The sequence below is a fragment of the Hyperolius riggenbachi genome, chromosome 1, assembly GCF_040937935.1.
Source record: "Hyperolius riggenbachi isolate aHypRig1 chromosome 1, aHypRig1.pri, whole genome shotgun sequence".
NCBI lineage: Eukaryota > Metazoa > Chordata > Amphibia > Anura > Hyperoliidae > Hyperolius > Hyperolius riggenbachi.
Genome location: NC_090646.1, coordinates 636,368,069 through 636,392,498, shown reverse-complemented (window position 1 = coordinate 636,392,498; position 24,430 = coordinate 636,368,069). Strand labels below are relative to the sequence as shown.

The window sequence follows — 24,430 nt, the reverse complement described above, 5'->3', positions numbered from 1 at the left end:
TAACTAAAAAAGCAATATCCCTTTATAGACAGATCAGACACGCTTCCGTGTGAGTATACTAGTCTCAGCCCGTATAGATATAATCAGACACAAATATAATCCACATTACAGCAGCACCGTCTAGCAGATCACATAGCACCGAGCTGCACCTGTCCGCCGGGCCCCGGGCGCTTCCCCGGGCTGAGCCGCGCAGTGCACGCCGGGATCGCAGTACATGCAGCGCTCTGCGGAATAGAGCGGAACGCGGAGGAGCAGAAGCGCCGACTACAAGTCCCATCATGCCGTGCGAGCGGCCTATGAGCGAGGACCACATGGAGCAGGGGGAGCGGGGCGGTACCCTGTCCCCTCTCCGGCTCCTCCCCCTCCTCCTGCCAGCCTGGGCATTGTGGCAGCAGCTGGCAGCTCAGCCCATGTACCCCTCGGACAGGCGGGCATCATAGAGATGGACGTGTTCGGGGACCTCCGGAGGATGAACAAGAGGCAGGTGGGTGTCAGGTGGGGGCTTCGGTACTCTGTACAGCGCCCGGCAACTTCTCCAGCGACTGCATGCGAAGCCAGGAGCAGCTCTCTGTTGTACTCTGCTACTCTCCTTCCCTCATGCTCTCATCACACACAGCTTACTTTTTATTGCTATTTTCATGGAGTTATAGGATTTTTCTTATTTCAGCTTGAATATGTTTTTTATATTTTATTTATTTTGTTTGATTTACAGCCACTTTATATTACAGCTCAGGGGATCTATTGCTAACTCCCATAGCAGTCCTTCCTTATCACAGCTTGCAAACTGCTGTCATAGTTTCTTGCCATTTCCTGCAGCGCCTTACAGGAGAATTCGTGTCGCTAAAGTGAAGCAGAGTACACACGGTAGATTTTCAATGCTCGAGCATCGCTAGAGAATATCGCTTGTCATCATCTTGTGTAAAAATACCCATTAAGGACAGTCTTGCTTGTACAATGTTACCTCTCTGTAGTAGAAGAGTAAACTGAGTGAATACGCTGTGAAATTATACTTTAGGTAGCCCCTCAAATTATATAAAAGTGGTAAAACTGTACAATCAAGATTGTATCATTAGTGGGCACCTTTAGGTATTAGCCCGTTGACCTAACAGTTGATCCTCTGACTGCTGATTCGACACGCCGTCTGTTATTTTCCTAAACCTAACACTAACCGCCCCCTCCCATCCTACCACAATGGAGATTTCAATTGTGGAATAGGCCTCCCACTTACCTCCCCACCCCTTTGCCTACACTTGCCTTGTCTCTCCTCTGCCTAACACTAACCTCCACTCTCCTTTGTCAAACACTAACTAAACATTTCTTTTCTATATCGAACGCTTATGCCTAACACTAACCTCTTGTCTCATCTGCCTAACGCTAATCTCTCCTCTTCCTAACACTAACCTCCCATCTCCTCTTCCTAACACTAACCTCCCATCTCCTCTTCCTAACACTAACCTCCCATCTCCTCTTCCTAACACTAACCTCCCATCTCCTCTTCCTAACACTAACCTCCCATCTCCTCTTCCTAACACTAACCTCCCATCTCCTCTTCCTAACACTAACCTCCCCTCTCGTCTGCCTAACACTAACCTCCCCTCTCGTCTGCCTAACACTAACCTCCCCTCTCCTCTGCCTAACACTAACCTCCCCTCTCCTCTGCCTAACACTAACCTCCCATCTCCTCTTCCTAACACTAACCTCCCATCTCCTCTGCCTAACACTAACTACCCATCTCCTCTGCTGAACGCTAACTTCTACTTTACTCTGCCTAACACTAACCTCCTCTCTCCTCTGCCTAACACTAACCTCCACTCTCCTCTGCCTAACACTAACCTCCTCTCTCCTCTGCCTAACACTAACCTCCCCTCTCCTCTGCCTAACACTAACCTCCCCCTCTCCTCTGCCTAACACTAACCTCCCCCTCTCCTCTGCCTAACACTAACCTCCCCCTCTCCTCTGCCTAACACTAACCTCCCCCTCTCCTCTGCCTAACACTAACCTCCCCCTCTCCTCTGCCTAACACTAACCTCCCCCTCTCCTCTGCCTAACACTAACCTCCCCCTCTCCTCTGCCTAACACTAACCTCCTCTCTCCTCTGCCTAACACTAACCACTCCCTCTCCTCTGCCTAACACTAACCACTCCCTCTCCTCTGCCTAACACTAACCACCCCCTCTCCTCTGCCTAACACTAACCACCCCCTCTCCTCTGCCTAACACTAACCACCCCCTCTCCTCTGCCTAACACTAACCACCCCCTCTCCTCTGCCTAACACTAACCACCCCCTCTCCTCTGCCTAACACTAACCTCCCCCTCTCCTCTGCCTAACACTAACCTCCCCCTCTCCTCTGCCTAACACTAACCACCCCCTCTCCTCTGCCTAACACTAACCACCCCCTCTCCTCTGCCTAACACTAACCACTCCCTCTCCTCTGCCTAACACTAACCACTCCCTCTCCTCTGCCTAACACTAACCACCCCCTCTCCTCTGCCTAACACTAACCACCCCCTCTCCTCTGCCTAACACTAACCACCCCCTCTCCTCTGCCTAACACTAACCACCCCCTCTCCTCTGCCTAACACTAACCACCCCCTCTCCTCTGCCTAACACTAACCACCCCCTCTCCTCTGCCTAACACTAACCACCCCCTCTCCTCTGCCTAACACTAACCACCCCCTCTCCTCTGCCTAACACTAACCACCCCCTCTCCTCTGCCTAACACTAACCACCCCCTCTCCTCTGCCTAACACTAACCACCCCCTCTCCTCTGCCTAACACTAACCACCCCCTCTCCTCTGCCTAACACTAACCACCCCCTCTCCTCTGCCTAACACTAACCACCCCCTCTCCTCTGCCTAACACTAACCACCCCCTCTCCTCTGCCTAACACTAACCACCCCCTCTCCTCTGCCTAACACTAACCACCCCCTCTCCTCTGCCTAACACTAACCACCCCCTCTCCTCTGCCTAACACTAACCACCCCCTCTCCTCTGCCTAACACTAACCACCCCCTCTCCTCTGCCTAACACTAACCACCCCCTCTCCTCTGCCTAACACTAACCACCCCCTCTCCTCTGCCTAACACTAACCACCCCCTCTCCTCTGCCTAACACTAACCACCCCCTCTCCTCTGCCTAACACTAACCACCCCCTCTCCTCTGCCTAACACTAACCTCCCCCTCTCCTCTGCCCAACACTAACCTCCCCTCTCCTCTGCCTAACACTAACCTCCCCCTCTCCTCTGCCTAACACTAACCTCCCCCTCTCCTCTGCCTAACACTAACCTCCCCCTCTCCTCTGCCTAACACTAACCTCCCCCTCTCCTCTGCCTAACACTAACCTCCTCTCTCCTCTGCCTAACACTAACCACTCCCTCTCCTCTGCCTAACACTAACCACTCCCTCTCCTCTGCCTAACACTAACCACCACTCTCCTCTGCCTAACGCTAACCTCCTCTGCCTAACGCTAACTTCCTCTCTTCTCTACCTAACGCTAACTTCCTCTCTTTTCTGCCTAACGCTAACCTCCCCTCTCCTCTGCCTAACACTGACCTCCCCTCTCCTCTGCCTAACGCTGACCTCCCCTCTCCTCTGCCTAACGCTGACCTCCCCTCTCCTCTGCCTAACGCTGACCTCCCCTCTCCTCTGCCTAACGCTAACCTCCCCTCTCCTCTGCCTAACGCTAACCTCCCCTCTCCTCTGCCTAACGCTGACCTCCCCTCTCCTCTGCCTAACGCTGACCTCTCCTCTGCCTAACGCTAACCTCCCCTCTCCTCTGCCTAACGCTAACCTCCCCTCTCCTCTGCCTAACGCTAACCTCCCCTCTCCTCTGCCTAACGCTAACCTCCCCTCTCCTCTGCCTAACGCTAACCTCCCCTCTCCTCTGCCTTACAGTTACTTAATCTCTAATCTCTCCTCTCTTCTGCCTGACACTTCTCCTCATCGATGCCTGACACTAGCTCTTTGTCACTAATAGCAGCCGTTGTCAAATCAGCTGTTTTTCGATCAGCTGTTAGGTCAGTGGGCTAATACGTGAGTACCAATTCTAGCATCTGTTCAGATCTTCCACTACATTGGTTAGTGATTCCTCCTATTGGTACACTGCTATTACCACTGTGGATGCCACTAAATGTTTTCTGCCCCTCCACACAGAACAGATCAGGCGGCTTGGTTATTATGTACAATTGTGATCTTATTCTGTCATTCTAAGTGATCAATAACGATCGTCGAGAATGACAAGTATTACCTGCAGGCCGTAGCTCTGTGGACAATGCCATGCAGTGCCTGACTGATCTGGGAAACAAGATTTCCCAGACTCAAAATCGACCCGGGAGTATCGTCTGTTTAGCACTATGCACTGCTTGATATCGATACGAAATCGATGAACAGCTGATTGAAAATTGATTAAAACATCCCAGGGCTACCCGTGCATTGCTCAGTTACCTGCTGCTTTCTCCCAGGCTGCTCCAATAAATTAACTCCATGTTTCCGATCAATGTTTATTCAATTTTTATGTGAAAATCAATTGAAAAAGGCTTTCAAAACACTAAAACATTTTTTTGTCAAATACAGTATCTAATCCTATACAATAAAATGCAAGTGTCCCTGCGTCCCATGTCCGTCCGTCAGTGCTTTTTGTGCACTGCGCATGTGCAGAGACACTGCCGAGAGCCGGAGGAGGGTGGGACGCATGTGTATCGCTGGCGGGTTCGCGGTGGGCGCGCACATGCGCATTAGGGACAGACCTAGCCCGTTTGTAAACGTGCTAAGTCACTAGTCTATTAATAATATTGCAAAGTGCATGCTAGCCTTAACTGTCTCGCAAAGGAGTTCACAATCTAGCGTTTACAGTCAGTTTCTAAAGGTGGGTACTGAATTGCACAATATGCTTACCTGAGGAAAATGTATGCGTGCTCTAACGCCAAGTTTTGCATTTGCTTTCGCACTCCAAACTATGCAGGGCCAAAAAACGAATACCGCAAAGCTGAATTGCACAATTACTGTTAACCAAAGGGATCGGGACTGGATCTCTCTGACGACGACATTTGGCAAAGTTTTGTACAGACACGTCTCTAGCCTAGAGGCTAGCGACCCGTTCTGTTGCTCTGGAGGGGGGCGGAGCACTGACAGCATGGCGCACGATAGAGCAGGCAGGGCAAGTACAATAGTGGGCTTGGCCTACACTTAGTTGAGGCGATCTGGCACTCTGTAGCCCATATGCAATTAGCTTTTTTCCTGAGTTTTCTCCTTGGTGATATTTTTAAACTGTAAATGACCTTTCAACCATCAGCAAGCAAGAAAATAGACAAAATAATTTTGATAGCACATTTTCACCTACTTTTTAGTACTTTTCAATTGCAAAGTACTGAAAAGGTATTCTAAATAGAAAATTAAGAATTATCTCCTAGGAGAAAACTCAGGAGAAAAAGTGAATTGCTTATGGGCCTGGATCTCTTGGCAAAGCATACGGTCCACAGTATACATGCTAGATTCTCAGCAGAAGCATAGTGTGTCTGTCTCCTTGAGCTATGATACAGTGATGTGAAAAACTATTTGCCCCCTTCCTGATTTCTTATTTTTTTGCATGTTTGTCACACTTAAATGTTTCTGCTCATCAAAAACCGTTAACTATTAGTCAAAGATAACATAATTGAACACAAAATGCAGTTTTAATTGATGGTTTTTATTATTTAGTGAGGAAAAAAAAACTCCAAACCTACATGGCCCTGTGTGAAAAAGTGATTGCCCCCCCCTTGTTAAAAAATAACTTAAGTTCAATTTCTGTAGTCACCCCCAGGCCTGATTACTGCCACACCTGCTTCAATCAAGAAATCACTTAAATAGGAGCTATCTGACACAGATAAGTAGACCAAAAGCACCCCAAAAGCTAGACATCATGCCAAGATCCAAAGAAATTCAGGAACAAATGAGAACAAAGGTAATTGAGATCTATCAGTCTGGTAAAGGTTATAAAGCCATTTCTAAAGCTTTGGGACTCCAGCGAACCGCAGTGAGAGCCATTATCCACAAATGGAAAAAACATGGAACAGTGATGAACCTTCCCAGGAGTGGCCGGCCGACCAAAATTACCCCAAGAGTGCAGAGAAAACTCATCCGAGAGGCCACAAAAGACCCCAGGACAACATCTAAAGAACTGCAGACCTTACTTGCCTCAATTAAGGTCAGTGTTCACGACCACCATAAGAAAGAGACTGGGCAAAAACGGCCTGCATGGCAGATATCCAAGGCGCAAACCACTTTTAAGCAAAAAGAACATTAAGGCTCGTCTCAATTTTGCTAAAAAACATCTCAGTGATTGCCAAGACTTTTGGCAAAATACCTTGTGGACTGACGAGACAAAAGTTGAACTTTTTGGAAGGTGCGTGTCCCGTTACATCTGGCATAGAAGTAACACAGCATTTCTGCAAAAGAACATCATACCAACAGTAAAATATGGTGGTGGTAGTGTGATGGTCTGGGGTTGTTTTGCTGCTTCAGGACCTGGAAGGCTTGCTGTGATAGATGGAACCATGAATTCTACTGTCTACCAAAAAATCCTGAAGGAGAATGTCCGGCCATCTGTCCGTCAAATCAAGCTGAAGCGATCTTGGGTGCTGCAGCAGGACAATGACCCAAAACACACCAGCAAATCCACCTCTGAATGGCTGAAGAAAAACAAAATGAAGACTTTGGAGTGGCCTAGTCAAAGTCCTGACCTGAATCCTATAGAGATGTGGCATGACCTTAAAAAAGCGGTTCATGCTAGAAAACCCTCAAATAAAGCTCAATTACAACAATTTTGCAAAGCTGAGTGGGCCAAAATTCCTCCAGAGCGCTGTAAAAGACTCGTTGCAAGTTATCGCAAACTCTTGATTGCAGTTATTGCTGCTAAGGGTGGCCCAACCAGTTATTAGGTTCAGGGGGCGATTTCTTTTTCACATAGGGCCATGTACGTTTTGAGGTTTTTTTTTTCTCACTAAATAATAAAAACCATCATTTAAAACTGCATTTTGTGTTCAATTATGTTATCTTTGACTAATGGTTAACGGTTTTTGATGAGCAGAAACATTTAAGTGTGACAAACATGCACAAGAATAAGAAATCAGGAAGGGGGCAAATAGTTTTTCACATCACTGTAGGTTGGCATGTTTGAAAGTTGCATATTTAGACACTAGTTCTCCATCAGGTCTGTGAGTGTTGCCTGATGGGTAATAATCAGCTGAATTAGCGCTGATCAGTTAATGGTTTACGTAGTGCAGGTTTTTGTATAAATAGGAAATGCATTGTACTTGACATCATTAATAGTAGCAGTAGAGCAGCGTACGAGAGGAATCGGCACAGTAGACTCGGGCGCAGGATGCAGCCGGTATATGGCTGATCCTTCTGCTGCACAAGTCCCGGCCGTATTAAATACTATTCCCCCTCCAGGCCGCCATGGATGGTGGGGAATAAAATAATGTGTCTTCCAGCAATTGCTGGAGGCCGAATTATAGTGTTTTATAAGTAACTTCAGCTCCGTCTTCTGATGGCGCTGAAGTTACTCCCTGTGCGCCCGAGTCTCCTGCGCTGGAATGAAAGTGTTCGGTAGAGCATACATGTCAAACTCCGGCCCGCGGGCTAAATCTGGCCCTCAGATCCATTAAATTTGGCCCTCAAGTGGATTCCCCACTTTGCATTATGTTTGGCCCACTCTAGACCACCAGGGAAGCTATATTGGAGGTGAAGCCCTAGAACACCAGGGAAGCAATATTGGGGGAGGTAGGGGGAAACCACTTAACACCAGGGAACTGTATAGGTGAGGTTGGGGGCCACTAGACACCAGGGAATTATATAGGGGAAGGTGGGGGCCTCTAGACACCAGGGAACTGTATAGGTGTTGGAGGGGGGCCATTAGACACCTGGGAACTTTATAAGGGAGGAAGTTGGCCATTAGACATTGAGGTTGGCCCGCGACTAGGCTCTAGTGTTCAATTTTGGTCCACTTTGTATTTTGGTCCACTTTGTATTTGAGTTTGACACCCCTGCAGTAGAGTGTTGTACTGTGTTAGCCACCAGTGAAAGCAAGAAGTTTTGAATCAGGATGATACTATTGATTGACTAACTTAAAAGAATAAGAGCAAGCTTTCGGCTGTGCAGCTATCCTCAGACTGAGACGTGAGTCTGACGAAGGCTGCCCAGCCGAAAGCTTGCTCTTACTCTTTCAAAGGAAACCAGAGATAAAAAAAAAAAAAAGTTTAGTACATACCTGGGGCTTCCTCAAGCTCCATATGCACGGATCGTTCCCATGCCGCCATCCTCCGGTGCCTGCAGCTCCGCCACCGGGTCCCGTAACCAGGGCTGTGGAGTTGGTACAATAATCATCTGACTCCTCAGTTTATGAAATCACAGACTCCGACTCCAGGTACTCTAAATGGCTCAGACTCCTTAGTCTAATACTTACCAGGGCTGTGGATTTGGTACAAAAATCATCTGACTCCTCAGTTTATGAAACCACCAACTCCGACTCCAGGTACCCAAAATTGCTCCACCTCCACGACTCCACAGCCCTGGCAGTACCTTCCTCCAGTCGCGGCCAGTCTGCGCAAGAGAAGTGCGCCCTCTTCAGATCTCTCTGGCAGTCGCCGGAGAGATACATCCATTCCCGAATAAAAGAGCATAAATTAAAGTGATGGTGCCGGCCTCTTCTTCTGTGATGGGACCGCAGTGCTGTGTGGTTCCTGCCGTGGCACATTGTGTTCATTTCAGCTGAGTCTGCTGGGTGCTTCTCTACACCTCTCTGCAACAGAGGCAGCCCTGAGCAAAGCTTTAGGGGGAAACCTGGAGGAAAGCCATGCATATGCAGGGAGAGCATACATACTAACACCATGCAGATAGTATCCTGGCCAGGAATTAGCCTTGGTTGGGTTATAGCGCTGTAATGCCGGGCATACACGGCTGCGATTATGCGCCGGATCGAGCCGCTGGCTTGATGCCGGCGCATCCCCGCTCGTGCACGCGGCTCGATCCCCCGCTCGTGCCCGCGGGCGGCTGCTAATCAGCCGCTCGTTTATTCTATTGTTCTCCCCGCCGGTATCGAGCAAAGTATCGATCCGGCGGGGTATCGGACATGTCGGATATTATCAATCGAGCCATCAGGTTCGATTGATAATCCTCCCCAGCAGCCGTGTATGCCCAGCATAAGAGTGGTATTCACAATGCCCAAGGCTCTGTACACATTGTGTGCATATCCCAGCGGGTACTTCCAAGTGAGCCCGGGGCGAACCTGGGGTCAAAAAATCTAATCTGTATCCTCCAGATGCTTCCTGTGCCATCCTCCAGACCTCCACTGATGCCCGGGACCCTCCTGCATATCGGGACCGCACTCCTTTTCAAGCAGGAGCAATGCGCAAGTTCAGCCACGTCAGCACAGCCGCTCAGCTTACAGCACAGGTGCAACCGTGCAGGCGCAGTGTGGCAGCACTCTAAAAACGAGCACAGTTGCGAGCTTAAACTGGGGGGTCTGCGCTCAGCGGCGTTGGCTTTGAGGATGGCCTGGAAAGCCTCAGATCCAGAGACGCGTCCGTATTGTACTAATGTCAACTCTCTGAGTTGCGACGACACGGAGGGGGAATAGTATTTAACACTGCTGAGTTTTACGGCAGCAGGGAGAGCCGTCATTCCGGTACCCAACTCACCGGTGATGCTTACACCCGAATTACCCTTGCCCGCGGTGCGCACTATAGCGTTACTGCTATAGCGGCACCCAGTTCAGGCGCCTGGAGCTGAGTGTCGAAATCACCGGCTTCTTCCTTTTTGGGTAAGCAATTGAATTTTGACCCGGGGTTCGCCTTGGGTACACTTTAATTTGGCCCATAGGCAGCGGAAAGTGGCCGCATGCATGTGTACCTCCAGAGCACCATGGTTGTATTGCGATCATGTCTCCTGCAAAACAGATCGTTTTAAAACAGACGTTTTGCAGGAAGGGGTTAAACCTGTCAAGTCACTCAATTATAGGAAGCTATGAGATAAAAACAAAACAAAACGGTAAATCATCTATAAGTATTATAGTTCATTAAAAGTGGAATGTTTGCACAGCATTCTTGCACCATTATGCAGAACTCCTAACATGTCCATATGAGTCAAGAGGTACAGTACTTCAGATTGTGTTACTTACCATAAGGGGTGCTTATTAGTTATTAAAGGGGAAAGCTAGTGTTAAGCCTCATACCTGAGAGACGATATTAGCAGCAATGTTTCCCGACGTCGGGGGACATCGTTTAACATAATCATGATAACCGATGTTGCCTCCTGTGGCGATCGCACATTGCTAAGCGGCAGACACAGTGGATCGGATCGTTAAGCTCCCTGGCGACCCTGCGCCAAGTACCGCGATTGCTTACTTCCCATTTGCGCTTATCGTGTAGTCGAGTGGCGTCGTGAGCTGGAAGAGGCGTCGCTTAATGACCGGCTACAAGGGGTCGTCACTGTTCGGTTGGCGAGTGACTTAGTTTAAGTGTTGTGATACAATACACCAGTGTTTCTCAACATCTTATTGGTATGTACCCCTTTTAAAACCCTAAACTCACCAAGTACCCCCTAGCATAATAAACATTATCACAAGTACCCCTTGACAAATATATATTTAATCATAATACATGATAATTGGTTTGAAACCATTTCCAAGCATTTACTACTGCTTTTAATTAACTAAAATGCTAAATTAGTGTTGTTTAAGATGAATTATTTTCGAAAACTCTAAATGTATTATTCTTGGTTAAGTATATGAAGCCCGAGTACCCCCTGGAACCATCAGAAGTACCCCCTGGGGTACGTGTACCACACGTTGAGAACCTCTGCAATACACTATGCCAGCACCTTAATCATTATGGTTTATCATTTTACTGACATGAACAGGAAATGCGCTATGCTTGGACTGCTGAATATCCGAGAGACACAAGGTTGGGGGGTGGGTGGATCAGAACGATTTTGCCAACCTGAACACTCACACATAATCCTGGCATTCAGCTGATCTTTATCTCCATAGAAATATGACAGATCAGCGTTTGAATGTCCCTGCAGTTATTTTGTGTTGTGGTCTTTCCTCCTGTGAAGGGATCTGAGAATAATGTGGCTGTGCATTCTTTTCTGTCTAGTGTGTATCAATCTACAGGCGTCTGCACAGCGGAGGAACAGAAGCTCTGCCAGCGCTGCGTGTTTGATTTGGGTGCCCGGAGTTTCAGCCAGGCGCCACACAGATGGTACGGTAGTCTCAACTAACCGGCATGCCTGAGGGATAACTGGGGGCGTTTTGGGGATGCCGGCAGGCTGTAAAATACTTACTGAGCCTCCAGCAACGTCTACCAGCCTTTCTGTACCTCCCTGTGGGCTAGCAGCTTCTGGCGCTGTGTACGGAAGCTGGCATGTCACCTGACTAGTCACCTGACTAAATGCGGGTCAGCTGACACTCTGGCATCCAAGCACTGGGGAAGCTGGAAAGCCACTCAGAGTCCGCAAGGAGGTACAGGAAGGCTACTAGATGTCGCTGGAGGCTCAGTAAGTATTTCAGGGGTGGAGGGATGTGCTATTTCGGCCAGTTGCTCAAGTAACCGGCAAGCACATGTATACGACATCAGGTGATCCCCGCCGATGCCGGATATTGGGGACCGTGCTGTAACGGGGTATTACGTGTCCCCCTGAGTTGCTACAACTTGGCGGGGGAATCGTATTTAATACGATCCAGGAGTTCCTGCAGTAAGAGGGTAAGCTGTCGTTTAGCTTCACCCTGAGCGGAAATCACCCTCGCCAGTACTAAATGTACGCCTGCTTGTCTGACAATTCCTTCTGTGGAATCCCAGTGTCCGTATGTGCCAGCATAGAAGCTCAGACAGACTTTAGGGCACTAGTCTAGTTGAGGGGACTCAGCAGGAAACCTCATACGCCAACGGGCGCTTCCTGCTCGTAGCACTTTCGTCACATCTGTTAATTTGTAAGAAATGGAGTATTCAGAGGGAAATACAAACACTACAATTGCACCTCAAGATCCTCCCCATAGGGCCTTCTGGCATGGTGCTTGGTTTGGCTGCCGCCTCCACTCCCATAACTTTACTAAACCTATTTGGTAGGCGGTGTGGATGGTGTTTCCTGCAGGGTCCCCTATTTCTTACAAACTAGTGACCTAGTCCAGATTGTCAGGAGCAGGAAGAGACCGTGGGTCCTCTCTACTAGACTAGTGTTGACTTTGTGTATTTGATGTTGATTGTTACAGCTGTCTGATGTCTGTACAGGCAGCCATCAGTGTTTGTCAAGATACGGACAACTAACTGCCGTGATTTCACTTTTCAGCCAATTGCCCCATCCCTTGCTATAGTTTTCTTCCCCCTCACCCCTCTCCATAGGCCAAGCTGCAAACATACATTAATTGTCCCTGGCTGCAGGCAGGGTGCCGACCAACATGACCATTACCTGTTGTCTTCACTGGAAGAAATGTACTGACTTTATGCAACTTTATTAACACAAAGTGCATCTGATCCAATCTCTGTTCTCTGTAAAGGACTGCACACAAATTAAATAGATGTAGCCTAGTGGGGATTGGGACGTGATCTCTTGGTCTATATCACTGGGCCAAGGCTGTACAGACATGCAGTTAGCCTGCAGCCTAGTGACGCGTTCTGTTGCAATGCGAGGGGGGAGAGGGCTGACGGAGCAGGGCTGTGGAGTCGGTACAAAAATCTTCCTACTCCGACTCCTCACTTCATGAAACCTCCGACTCCGGGTACCCAAAATGGCTCAGACTACTCTACTCCGACTCCTTAGTCTAATACTTACCAGGTCTGTGGATTTTGTACAAAAATCATCCGACTCCTCAGTTTATGAAATCATAGACTCCGGGTACCCAAAATTGCTCCAACTCCGACTCCACAGCCCTGTGACGGAGTGGCGCAGACGTGACGCCATGTGGCGGATGGGGTGAGTGGGAAGAACAAAGCTACCAGCCGTCACCTGAATTGGTCTGCCTAGCGGGTCGCTGGCCTGGGTGGCGGCTTAGGACTGCTGTATATATGCCGGAATATTGGCAGACGCGGTCATTACCTCTATGGGGTCGTTCTCACTGCAGCACTTACAAGTTGCATTAATTGCAACCACGCTGCATGCAGCATTTCGTCTGCGATCAGGATGCAATTCCCACTCTCTTGAACATGAATCGCAATTACCAAAATTGTCTTTTTGCAATTCAAGTGTGAACCAGGCATGACGTGCCTCTCCTGTTTACCACATAGGATGCACTTTTGCAATTCAGATTGCCTGAAATGATAATTTTGGTCCTTTATGGTGGCCTCATCCTGCACAAGAATGCTGCTGAGCTGTTTGGCAAGCAGCTTATTCTGCACCGTGGAGAGTGGTGGGGGAGGATCATGAGGGAGCTGCAGTAGGAAATGACGTCAGTGGTCAGGCATGGCTTTCCAGGATAACCAGTTGCCAACAAGCACTCTGCCGTTGTTGGGGGACATTTATACAGACCTAAAGTTGCCTGAAATGGTCGCCCATCATCTTGGGCAACTTAAATTGCAAGTGTATTTGGACCACTTGAGGACCGCAGTGTTAAAGCCCCCTAAAGACCAGGTCATTTTTCTGTAAATTTGCCACTGCAGCTTTAAGGCCTCGCTGCAGGGCCACAGATGTCTGCACACAAGTGATCTCCCCCCCCCCCCCCCCTTTTTTTTCTCCCCACCAACAGAGCTTTCTGTTGGTGGGATCTGATCGCTCCCCCAGTAATATTTATTTTACTATTGAATTTTACTATTTTTTTTGTTTTTTTTTATGTTCCCCCTTCCCTCCCTCCCTCCCCCCCCCCCCCCGCCAGCCAATCAGCGTGATCGGCTGTCATAGGCTTAAGCCTATGACAGCCAATCACTTTCCTGCTTCTTGAGGGGACAGCAGTGTGACACGGCTGTCCCCAGTACAGCGCTGCCATAGACTGCAGCACTATACAGCAATAAAAGATGGCAATGGAGCTCCGCCATCAGACCAGGGATACACGCGCATTAGCACGCCTGATCGCCCGCAAACCACGCCCCAAGGACCTTAAGCCGGTATGCGTTACGCAGTCCTGGGGCTGCCGCCGTGTCCACTCCCATTGGCGTGACGCAGTCGGGAAGAGGTTAAAGCAGGAGGTAATCTCAGTAAATCAGACCCTTCCAGATCTACCACCTGGAACTGATAGAAAGCTGAGCTGAGCGCCTGTATTAGTGAAGCCATCCACCACTTTAAAGGACCCATAGAGAACCTTGAAAGAGGAAGGACTTCATCCTGACACTAGGGAATTTTCTCCCGACACTTGATTCATACTTTTGGGTGTATCTCTGGAACAGAAAATAGTTTTCTCATGTAGTTTTCACTGTAGGTCATTTCTGATGATATAATTTGTAAAGGAGTACCTACAGTGTGATCAAAAATAACAATGATGTGAATTTCTTGTTAGAAAAAAAAAAATCACCAACTGACACTTATTTTTACTAAAGCAAGGCAAGTGCTTGAAACCCTGTCACCTCAGTTGAAGTTTTGGGCAAAGACTTTTCAAAGCAGCCAGCAGCTTCGTGGCCGCTCTCAGCTGTTGCCACGGCCCGCCCCCAGTTTGCCAATCTAATTTGCGGTCGCTGAGCTAGGGGTTGGCTGCAGCAATAGAGCTGCTCTCTAGCCTCTGTCTGTATGTACTCCGCCATCTTCACCATCCAGAGCAGCGGTGTGAAGCGCCTGTGGCGGTGTTGCAAAATCCTGGTCACCGTAATGCATTCTGGGAGAGAGGGGCGTAACTGGAAATCACTGGGCCCCCCTGTGAAAATTTGAGGGGCAGGAGGGGTCGCAGCATGAGGGGTGAGCATTGCCCCCCCCCCCCCCCCCCCCCATCGGCGGTACAATATGGGTTGCAGCCCCTGCACCTCCGGGGAGACCATTGGCCCCTACCTCGGGCTCTCCCCTCAGCGCGCTCCACTCCTGCAGTAATAGGTGGCAACAGCGGCGGCAAAAAACACAGGCATACCTCTGTGTTCCACCGCTGAGGTCCGTTCTCTAAGTGCCATGAGCTACTTCCTGTTTATCAGGAAGTAGTGTGTGCCACTTAGAGATCGGACCTCAGCGGTGGAGCACAAAGGTATGCCTGTGTTCCTGCCGCCGCTGTTGCCACCTATTACTGCAGGTGGGGAGAGCCTGAGGTGAGCGAGGGGGGGGGAGTGCCCCCCCCCCCTCCCTGCCGTTGTGGGGGCCAATGTTCTCCCCTCAAACTGCAACCCCTCCGGCCCCTCAGAACAGCCCTGATTGGGCCCTGGAGGGGCCCCGGGCCCACTTGCGGGTGCAGGGCCACAGCCCATATTGTTAAGCCACTGCTGGAAGATTTAGCCCTGCAATGTGAGTACATGTGTCAGCCAGGAGATGTACTCGCATTGAAAGACTACATGTCCCTGCTACCACCGCGGGCGATGGAGAATATGGCTGAGTGCATGCAGAAGTAGGCTGGAGAGCAGCCCCCCGGAGATGAGTAATGCTTGTCACCACTCCTAATGGCTCACGCGGTTTACAAACCTTCCTTATGGTCCCCATACACTCATCGATTTTTCTCATTCGATTCCTTGCAGATTCAGTTCATCTGCTGGGAATCGATTCCCCAAAATGTCAGATCGATTGATTTTTGATCGATTTTGACAAAAAAAAAAAAACAATCGAATACATCGATCGGACAGGATGGAAAATTTAACCACTTGCCGACCACCCCCAGCCGATGGGCGGCGGCAAAGACTGGGCCCAAACGACCGCAATACGCCCATCGGCGGGGGCGGCTGCGGGAGTGGCTATGCGGCGATCGCGTCATTCGTGACGCGATCAGCTGCCGGGGACTGGCTCCGCCCACCGCTCGTAGTAACCCGCCGGCCGTTCGGAAGCGCCGGCGGGTTACTAGCACCCGGATCGCCGCTGAACATATGTATAATAGGCTTTGTAATATATACAAAGCCTATTATACTGGCTGCCTCCTGCCCTGGTGGTCCCAGTGTCCGAGGGACCACCAGGGCATGCTGCAGCCACCCTAGTCTGCACCCAAGCACACTGATTTCCCCCCCCCCTGCCCCCTGATCGCCCACAGCACCCCTCAGACCCCCCCCCTGCCCACCCCCCAGACCACTGTTTGCACCCAGTCACCCACCTAATCACCCATCAATCACTCCCTGTCACTATCTGTCAACGCTATTTTTTTTTTATCCCCCCCCCCTGCCCACTGCCCCCTCCTGATCACCCCCCCACCCCTCAGATTCTCCCCAGACCCCCCCCCCCCCCCCCGTGTACTGTATGCATCTATCCCCCCTGATCACCTGTCAATCACCTGTCAATCACCCGTCAATCACCCCCTGTCACTGCTACCCATCAATCAGCCCCTAACCTGCCCCTTGCGGGCAATCTGATCACCCACCCACACCAATAGATCGCCCGCAGATCCGACATCAGATCACCTCCCAAGTGCAGTGTTTACATTTCTTCTCTCCTCTAAACACCCTCTAATTACCCATCAATCACCCCCTATCACCACCTGTCACTGTTACCCATCAGATTAGACCCTAATCTACCCCTTGCGGGCACCCAATCACCCGCCCACACGCTCAGATTGCCCTCAGACCCCCCCTTATCAATTCGCCAGTGCAATATTTACATCTGTTATTCCCTGTAATAACCCACTGATCACCTGTCAATCACCTATCAATCACCCCCTGTCACTGCCACCCATCAATCACCCCCTGTCACTGCCACCCATCAATCAGCCCCTAACCTGCCCCTTGCGGGCAATCTGATCACCCACCCACACCAATAGATCGCTCGCAGATCTGACATCAGATCACCTCCCAAGTGCAGTGTTTACATCTCTTCTCTCCTCTAAACACCCACTAATTACCCATCAATCACCCCCTATCACCACCTGTCACTGTTACCCATCAGATTAGACCCTAATCTGCCCCTTGCGGGTACCCAATCACCTGCCCACACCTCAGAACGTCCTCAGACCCCAGCCCTGATCACCTCGCTAGTGCATTGCTTGCATCTATTTCCCCCCTCTAATCACACCTTGAGACACCCATCAATCACCTCCTGTCACCCCCTAGCACACCTACCCATCAGATCAGGCCCTAATTTGCCCCGTGTGAGCTCCTGATCACTCGGCCAAACCCTCAGATCCCCCTCAGACCCCCTTCCGATCACCTCCCCAGTGCATTGATTGCATCTATTTTCCCCTCTAACTGCCCCCTGAGACACCCATCAATCACCTCCTGTCACCCCCCTAGCACTCCTATCCATCAGATCAGGCCCAAAACATCCTGTCATCTAAGAGGCCACCCTGCTTATGACCGGTTCCACAAAATTTGCCCCCTCATAGACCACCTGTCATCAAAATTTGCAGATGCTTATACCCCTGAACAGTCATTTTGAGAAATTTGGTTTCCAGACTACTCACAGTTTTGGGCCCGTAAAATGCCAGGGCAGTATAGGAACCCCACAAGTGACCCCATTTTAGAAAGAAGACACCCCAAGGTATTCTGTTAGGTGTATGATGAGTTCATAGAAGATTTTATTTTTTGTCAAAAGTTAGCGGAAATTGGATTTTTATTGTTTTTTTCACAAAGTGTCATTTTTCACTAACTTGTGACAAAAAATAAAATCTTCTATGAACTCACCATACCCCTAACGGAATACCTTGGGGTGTCTTCTTTCTAAAATGGGGTCACTTGTGGGGTTCCTATACTGCCCTGGCATTTTAGGGGCCCTAAACCGTGAGGAGTACGGTAGTCTAGAAAACAAATGCCTCAAAATGACCTGTGTATAGGACGTTGGGCCCCTTAGCGCACCTAGGCTGCAAAAAAGTGTCACACATGTGGTATCGCCATACTCAGGAGAAGTAGTATAATGTGTTTTGTGGTGTATTTTTACACATACCCATGCTGGGTGGGAGAAATCTCTCTGTAAATGGACAATTGTGTGTAAAAAAAAAATCAAAAATGTGTCATTTACAGAGATATTTCTCCCACCCAGCATGGTTATATGTAAAAATACACCACAAAACACATTATACTACTTCTTCTGAGTACGGCGATACCACATGTGTGACACTTGTTTGCAGCCTAACTGTGCTAAGGGGCCCAAAGTCCAATGAGTACCTTTAGGATTTCACAGGTCATTTTGAGACATTTGGGTTCAAGACTACTCCTCACGGTTTAGGGCCCCTAAAATGCCAGGGCAGTATAGGAACCCCACAAGTGACCCCATTTTAGAAAGAAGACACCCCAAGGTATTCTGTTAGGTGTATGATGAGTTCATAGAAGATTTTATTTTTTGTCACAAGTTAGCGGAAATTGATATGTATTTTTTTTTTTTTTTCACAAAGTGTCATTTTCCGCTAACTTGTGACAAAAAAAAAAATCTTCTATGAACTCACCATACTCCTAACAGAATACCTTGGGGTGTCTTCTTTCTAAAATGGGGTCACTTGTGGGGTTCCTGTACTGCCCTGGCATTTTAGGGGCCCTAAACCGTGAGCAGTAGTCTAGAATCCAAATGCCTCAAAATGACCTGTGAATAGGACGTTAGGCCCCTTAGCGCACCTAGGTTGCAAAAAAGTGTCACACATGTGGTATCGCCGTACTCAGGAGAAGTAGTATATTGTGTTTTGGGGTGTATTTTTACACATACCCATGCTGGGTTTGAGAAATCTCTCTGTAAATGGACAATTGTGTGTAAAAAAAAATCAAACAATTGTCATTTACAGAGATATTTCTCCCACCCAGCATGGGTATGTGTAAAAATACACCCCAAAACACATTATACTACTTCTCCTGAGTACGGCGGTACCACATGTGTGGCACTTTTTTGCACCCTAAGTGCGCTAAGAGGCCCAAAGTCCAATGAGTACCTTTAGGATTTCACAGGTCATTTTGCGACATTTGGTTTCAAGACTACTCCTCACGGTTTAGGGCCCCTAAAATGCCAGGGCAGTATAGGAACCCCACAAATGACCCCATTTTAGAAAGAAGACACCCCAAGGTATTCCGTTAGGAGTATGGTGAGTTCATAGAAGATTTTATTTTTTGTCACAAGTTAGCGGAAAATGACACTTTGTGAAAAAAAACAATTAAAATCAATTTCCGCTAACTTGTGACAAAAAAAAAAAATCTTCTATGAACACACCATCCTCCTAACGGAATACCTTGGGGTGTCTTCTTTCTAAAATGGGGTCATTTGTGGGGTTCCTATACTGTCCTGGCATTTTAGGGGCCCTAAACCGTGAGGAGTAGTCTTGAAACGAAATTTCTCAAAATGACCTGTGAAATCCTAAAGGTACTCATTGAACTTTGGGCCCCTTAGCGCAGTTAGGGTGCAAAAAAGTGCCACACATGTGGTATCGCCGTACTCAGGAGAAGTAGTATAATGTGTTTTGGGGTGTATTTTTCCACATACCCATGCTGAGTGGGAGAAATATCTCTATAAATAGACAATTGTGTGTAAAAAAAAAATAAAACAATTGTCATTTACGGAGATATTTCTCCCACCCAGCATGGGTATGTGTAAAAATACACCCCAAAACACATTATACTACTTCTCCTGAGTACGGCAATACCACATGTGTGGCACTTTTTTGCAGCCTAACTGCGCTAAGGGGCCAAAAGTCCAATGAGCATCTTTAGGCTTTACAGGGGTGCTTACAATTAGGCACCCCCCAAAATGCCAGGACAGTGAACACACCCCACAAATGACCACATTTTGGAAAGTAGACACTTCAAGGTATTCAGAGAGGAGCATAGTGAGTCTGTGGCAGATTTCATTTTTTTTTGTCGCAAGTTAGAAGAAATGGAAACCTTTTTTTTTTCTTTTTTTTTGTCAGAAAGTGTCATTTTCCGCTAACTTGTGACAAAAAATAAAATCTTCTATGAACTCACCATGCCTCTCACTGAATACTTTGGGATGTCTTCTTTCCAAAATGGGGTCATTTGGGGGGTATTTTAGCCCCTCATGAAACCTGACAGGTGCGCAGAAAAGTCAGAGATGCTTGAAAATGGGAAAATTCACTTTTGGCACCATAGTTTGTAAACGCTATAACTTTTACCCAATCCAATAAATATACACTGAATGGTTTTTTTTTTATCAAAGACATGTAGCAGAATAACTTTCGCGCTCAAATGTATAGGAAATTTTACTTTATTTGAAAAATGTCAGCACAGCAAGTTAAAAAAGTCATTTTTTTGCCAAAATTCATGTCTTTTTTGATGAATATAATAAAAACTAAAACTCGCAGCAGCAATCAAATAGCAGCAGAAAGCTGTATTAGTGACAAGAAAAGGAGGTAAAATTCCTTTAGGTGGTAGGTTGTATGACCGAGCAATAAACCGTGAAAGCTGCAGTGGTCTGAATGGAGAAAAAGGCTCTGGTCCTTAAAGGGATACTGTAGGGGGGTCGGGGGAAAATGAGTTGAAGTTACCTGGGGCTTCTAATGGCCCCCCACAGACATCCTGTGCCTGCGCAGCCACTCACCGATGCTCCGGCCCCGCCTCCGGTTCACTTCTGGAATTTCTGACTTTAAAGTCAGAAAACCACTGCGCCTGCATTGCCGTGTCCTCGCTCCCGCTGATGGCACCAGGAGCAAACTGCGCAGACCAAAGACCATATTGGGCTTGTGCAATACACTCCTGGTGACATCAGCGGGAGCGAGGAGGCAGCTGCGCAGGCGCAGTGGTTTTCAGACTTTAAAGTCTGAAATTCCAGAAGTGAACTGGAGGCGGGGCCGGAGCATCGGTGAGTGGCTACGCGGGCACAGGATGTCTGCGGGGGGCCATTAGAAGCCCTGGGTAAGTTCAACTCATTTTCCCCCGACCCCCTACAGTATCCCTTTAAGGGGCGAAAAGACTGTGGTCCTCAAGTGGTTAAAACAATCAGGGGCGGGGCTAGAGGAATGGCAGATAGATGGCCTATAGCTTTGCAATGCATGGAGCAGGGCAACTCTGCAGCTCGATCGGATTTCAATAGATTCCCTGCTGGAATATATTGGGAATTAATATGCAGTGTATGGTAAGAATCAATCCCTTCTGAATCGATTGTTTTCGTAGAGGAATCAATCGTTTTGTAACATTGGGTGAAAATCTATAAGTGTATGGCCAGCTTTAGGAGGGAGGTTCTTTCATAATAATAGTCCTGGGAACTTCCTCTCTGCTTTAAAAGATAAGCAACAGCATAATAACCTTTTAAAGAAAAACATTTTTGTTACAGCTGATACAATTCATGCAATAAATCTGCAGTGTGTCTTATTCCTGCTTTCATGGAAGAAGACATGGGTTTAACATCCTGTGTTTACAAATTAGCTGCTCTGCCATGGCAGTCAGCTGACACAGCTGGGAGATCAAATTACAACTTGTGATTAGACTCAGGTGAGGGAAATTAGTCAGGCTAAACTCTCTAAATGCAGTAAGGCCTGGAACCCTCTAGGAACCGCTGCAGCGCTTTAAAATCACCACAGCGCTGTGTGCAATGATTCCTAGGGCATCGCGATTCCCCCGACGCCTGGAAGCTCTGTATAGCACTTACGATTTGTGTTTTTTTTTTTTTAAATAAAACTTTATTATACTTACCAGTTGTCCTTCCGTCCGTAGCCCTGCCCCCTAAAGGAAGAGGTCATAGGTGCTTCTCTATGACCAATCAGAGAAGTGCCTTCCTTTAGAGGGCGGGGCTATGGACGGAAGATGCGAATACAGAGAAGTATAATAAAGTTTTATTAAAAGGTAATCGCCTGCCCCCCCCCTCCCCCAAAGTGTTGCATAATCGCTTTGATAAGCGATTTACGCAGTGCTTATATTTTTTGCATCGAGCGCTCAAAATGCTGCATGTCCTTTTTGATTACTCCTGATCGCAGTTGCACTAATGGGTTCCCCCCCCCCCCCCCCCCCCGCTCACTTTCATTGGCAAAGCATTTGTGGGAATTGCCGGCAATCCCAAAACTCTGCCAAAAACACCCTTATAGACCCACATTGTGCATTTCTCTGTGTTCCCTTTGTCCTGTGCAAGAGTTCATGTCCATTTACGGTGTATTTGATTGGGTAGTTTGCAAGCAGCATAGATTGGCATAAAATTACATCAGCTCTGAATAATCAGCATCTTTTTGATCATCTCTAATGAAAATGATGAGAAATAAGTTCACTGCCTGGAGCATTTTTGAAACCCTCGCTATCAAATCCTGTTAGTCTTGCCGTGTAACCTTTCTGTGTTATTTGCTCACTTGCGTCTGCTTGACAATCCTGATCTTCACCTAACAAAGCCGCTTTAGGGGAAAATGACAGCTCTACAGCAAGACTTCCTCCCAGCCTGGTGTGTGTGTGTGTGTGTGTGTGTGTGTTACAGCAAGGCTTCCTCCCAGCCTGGGGTGTGTGTGTGTGTGTGTGTGTGTGTGTGTGTGTATATACAGCAAGGCTTCCTCCCAACCTGGGGTGTGTGTGTGTGTGTGTGTGTGTGTGTGTGTTACAGCAAGGCTTCCTCCCAGCCTGGGGTGTGTGTGTGTGTGTGTTACAGCAAGGCTTCCTCCCAGCCTGGTGTGTGTGTTACAGCAAGGCTTCCTCCCAGCCTGGTGTGTGTGTGTGTGTGTGTGTTACAGCAAGGCTTCCTCCCAGCCTGGTGTGTGTGTGTGTGTGTGTGTGTGTATAGAGCAAGGCTTCCTCTCAGCCTGGTGTGTGTGTGTGTGTGTGTGTGTGTGTGTGTGTGTGTGTGTGTGTGTGTTACAGCAAGGCTTCCTCCCAGCCTGGTGTGTGTGTGTGTGTGTGTGTGTGTGTGTGTGTGTGTGTTACAGCAAGGCTTCCTCCCAGCCTGGTGTGTGTGTGTGTGTGTGTGTGTGTGTGTGTGTGTGTTACAGCAAGGCTTCCTCTCAGCCTGGTGTGTGTGTGTGTTACAGCAAGGCTTCCTCTCAGCCTGGTGTGTGTGTGTGTGTGTGTGTGTGTATATACAGCAAGGCTTCCTCTCAGCCTGGTGTGTGTGTGTGTGTGTGTGTGTGTGTGTGTGTGTGTGTGTGTGTGTGTGTGTGTGTGTGTGTGTGTGTTACAGCAAGGCTTCCTCCCAGCCTGGTGTGTGTGTGTGTGTGTGTTACAGCAAGGCTTCCTCCCAGCCTGGTGTGTGTGTGTGTGTGTGTGTGTTACAGCAAGGCTTCCTCTCAGCCTGGTGTGTGTGTGTGTGTGTGTGTGTGTGTGTTACAGCAAGGCTTCCTCCCAGCCTGGTGTGTGTGTGTGTGTGTGTGTGTGTGTGTGTATACAGCAAGGCTTCCTCTCAGCCTGGTGTGTGTGTGTGTGTGTGTGTGTGTGTGTGTGTGTGTGTGTGTGTGTGTGTGTGTGTGTGTGTGTTACAGCAAGGCTTCCTCCCAGCCTGGTGTGTGTGTGTGTGTGTGTATACAGCAAGGCTTCCTCTCAGCCTGGTGTGTGTGTGTGTGTGTGTGTGTGTGTGTGTGTTTCAGCAAGGCTTCCTCCCAGCCTGGTGTGTGTGTGTGTGTGTGTGTATACAGCAAGGCTTCCTCCCAGCCTGGTGTGTGTGTGTGTGTGTGTGTGTTACAGCAAGGCTTCCTCCCAGCCTGGTGTGTGTGTGTGTGTGTGTGTGTGTGTGTGTGTGTGTGTGTGTGTGTGTGTTACAGCAAGGCTTCCTCTCAGCCTGGTGTGTGTGTGTGTGTGTGTGTGTATACAGCAAGGCTTCCTCTCAGCCTGGTGTGTGTGTGTGTGTGTATACAGCAAGGCTTCCTCCCAGCCTGGTGTGTGTGTGTGTGTGTGTGTGTTACAGCAAGGCTTCCTCCCAGCCTGGTGTGTGTGTGTGTGTGTGTATACAGCAAGGCTTCCTCCCAGCCTGGTGTGTGTGTGTGTGTGTGTGTGTGTGTGTTACAGCAAGGCTTCCTCCCAGCCTGGTGTGTGTGTGTGTTACAGCAAGGCTTCCTCCCAGCCTGGTGTGTGTGTGTGTGTGTGTGTGTGTGTGTGTGTGTGTGTGTGTGTGTGTGTGTGTGTATGTATATACAGCAAGGCTTCCTCTCAGCCTGGTGTGTGTGTGTGTGTTACAGCAAGGCTTCCTCCCAGCCTGGTGTGTGTGTGTGTGTTACAGCAAGGCTTCCTCCCAGCCTGGTGTGTGTGTGTGTGTGTGTGTGTGTATATACAGCAAGGCTTCCTCTCAGCCTGGTGTGTGTGTGTGTGTGTGTGTGTGTGTTACAGCAAGGCTTCCTCCCAGCCTGGCGTGTGTATACAGCAAGGCTTCCTCTTAGCCTGGTGTGTTACACAGGGCCGGATTTAGGCCAAGGCCACCTAGGCCATGGCCTAGGGCACCACAGGAGGAAGGGCACCAAAGCAGCAGGCTAAACTGGTGCAGAATTTGCAAGCTTGCAAATGCTGCAATGCAGGGAGATCAGGCGAGCACC

The 24,430-nt window shown here is 48.7% G+C and overlaps 1 protein-coding gene across 1 annotated transcript in view; it reads left to right on the top strand.

Moving 5' to 3' along the window:
- Positions 1-346: 346 nt before the first annotated feature.
- Positions 347-24,430, top strand: part of SEC11C (SEC11 homolog C, signal peptidase complex subunit) — a 69,979-nt gene continuing 45,895 nt past the window's right edge. Inside the window, exon 1 of the mRNA XM_068271855.1 lies at positions 347-484. Coding sequence (XP_068127956.1) covers positions 443-484 — 42 coding nt within the window. The 5' untranslated portion in view covers positions 347-442. The remainder of the gene's footprint in view (positions 485-24,430) is intronic.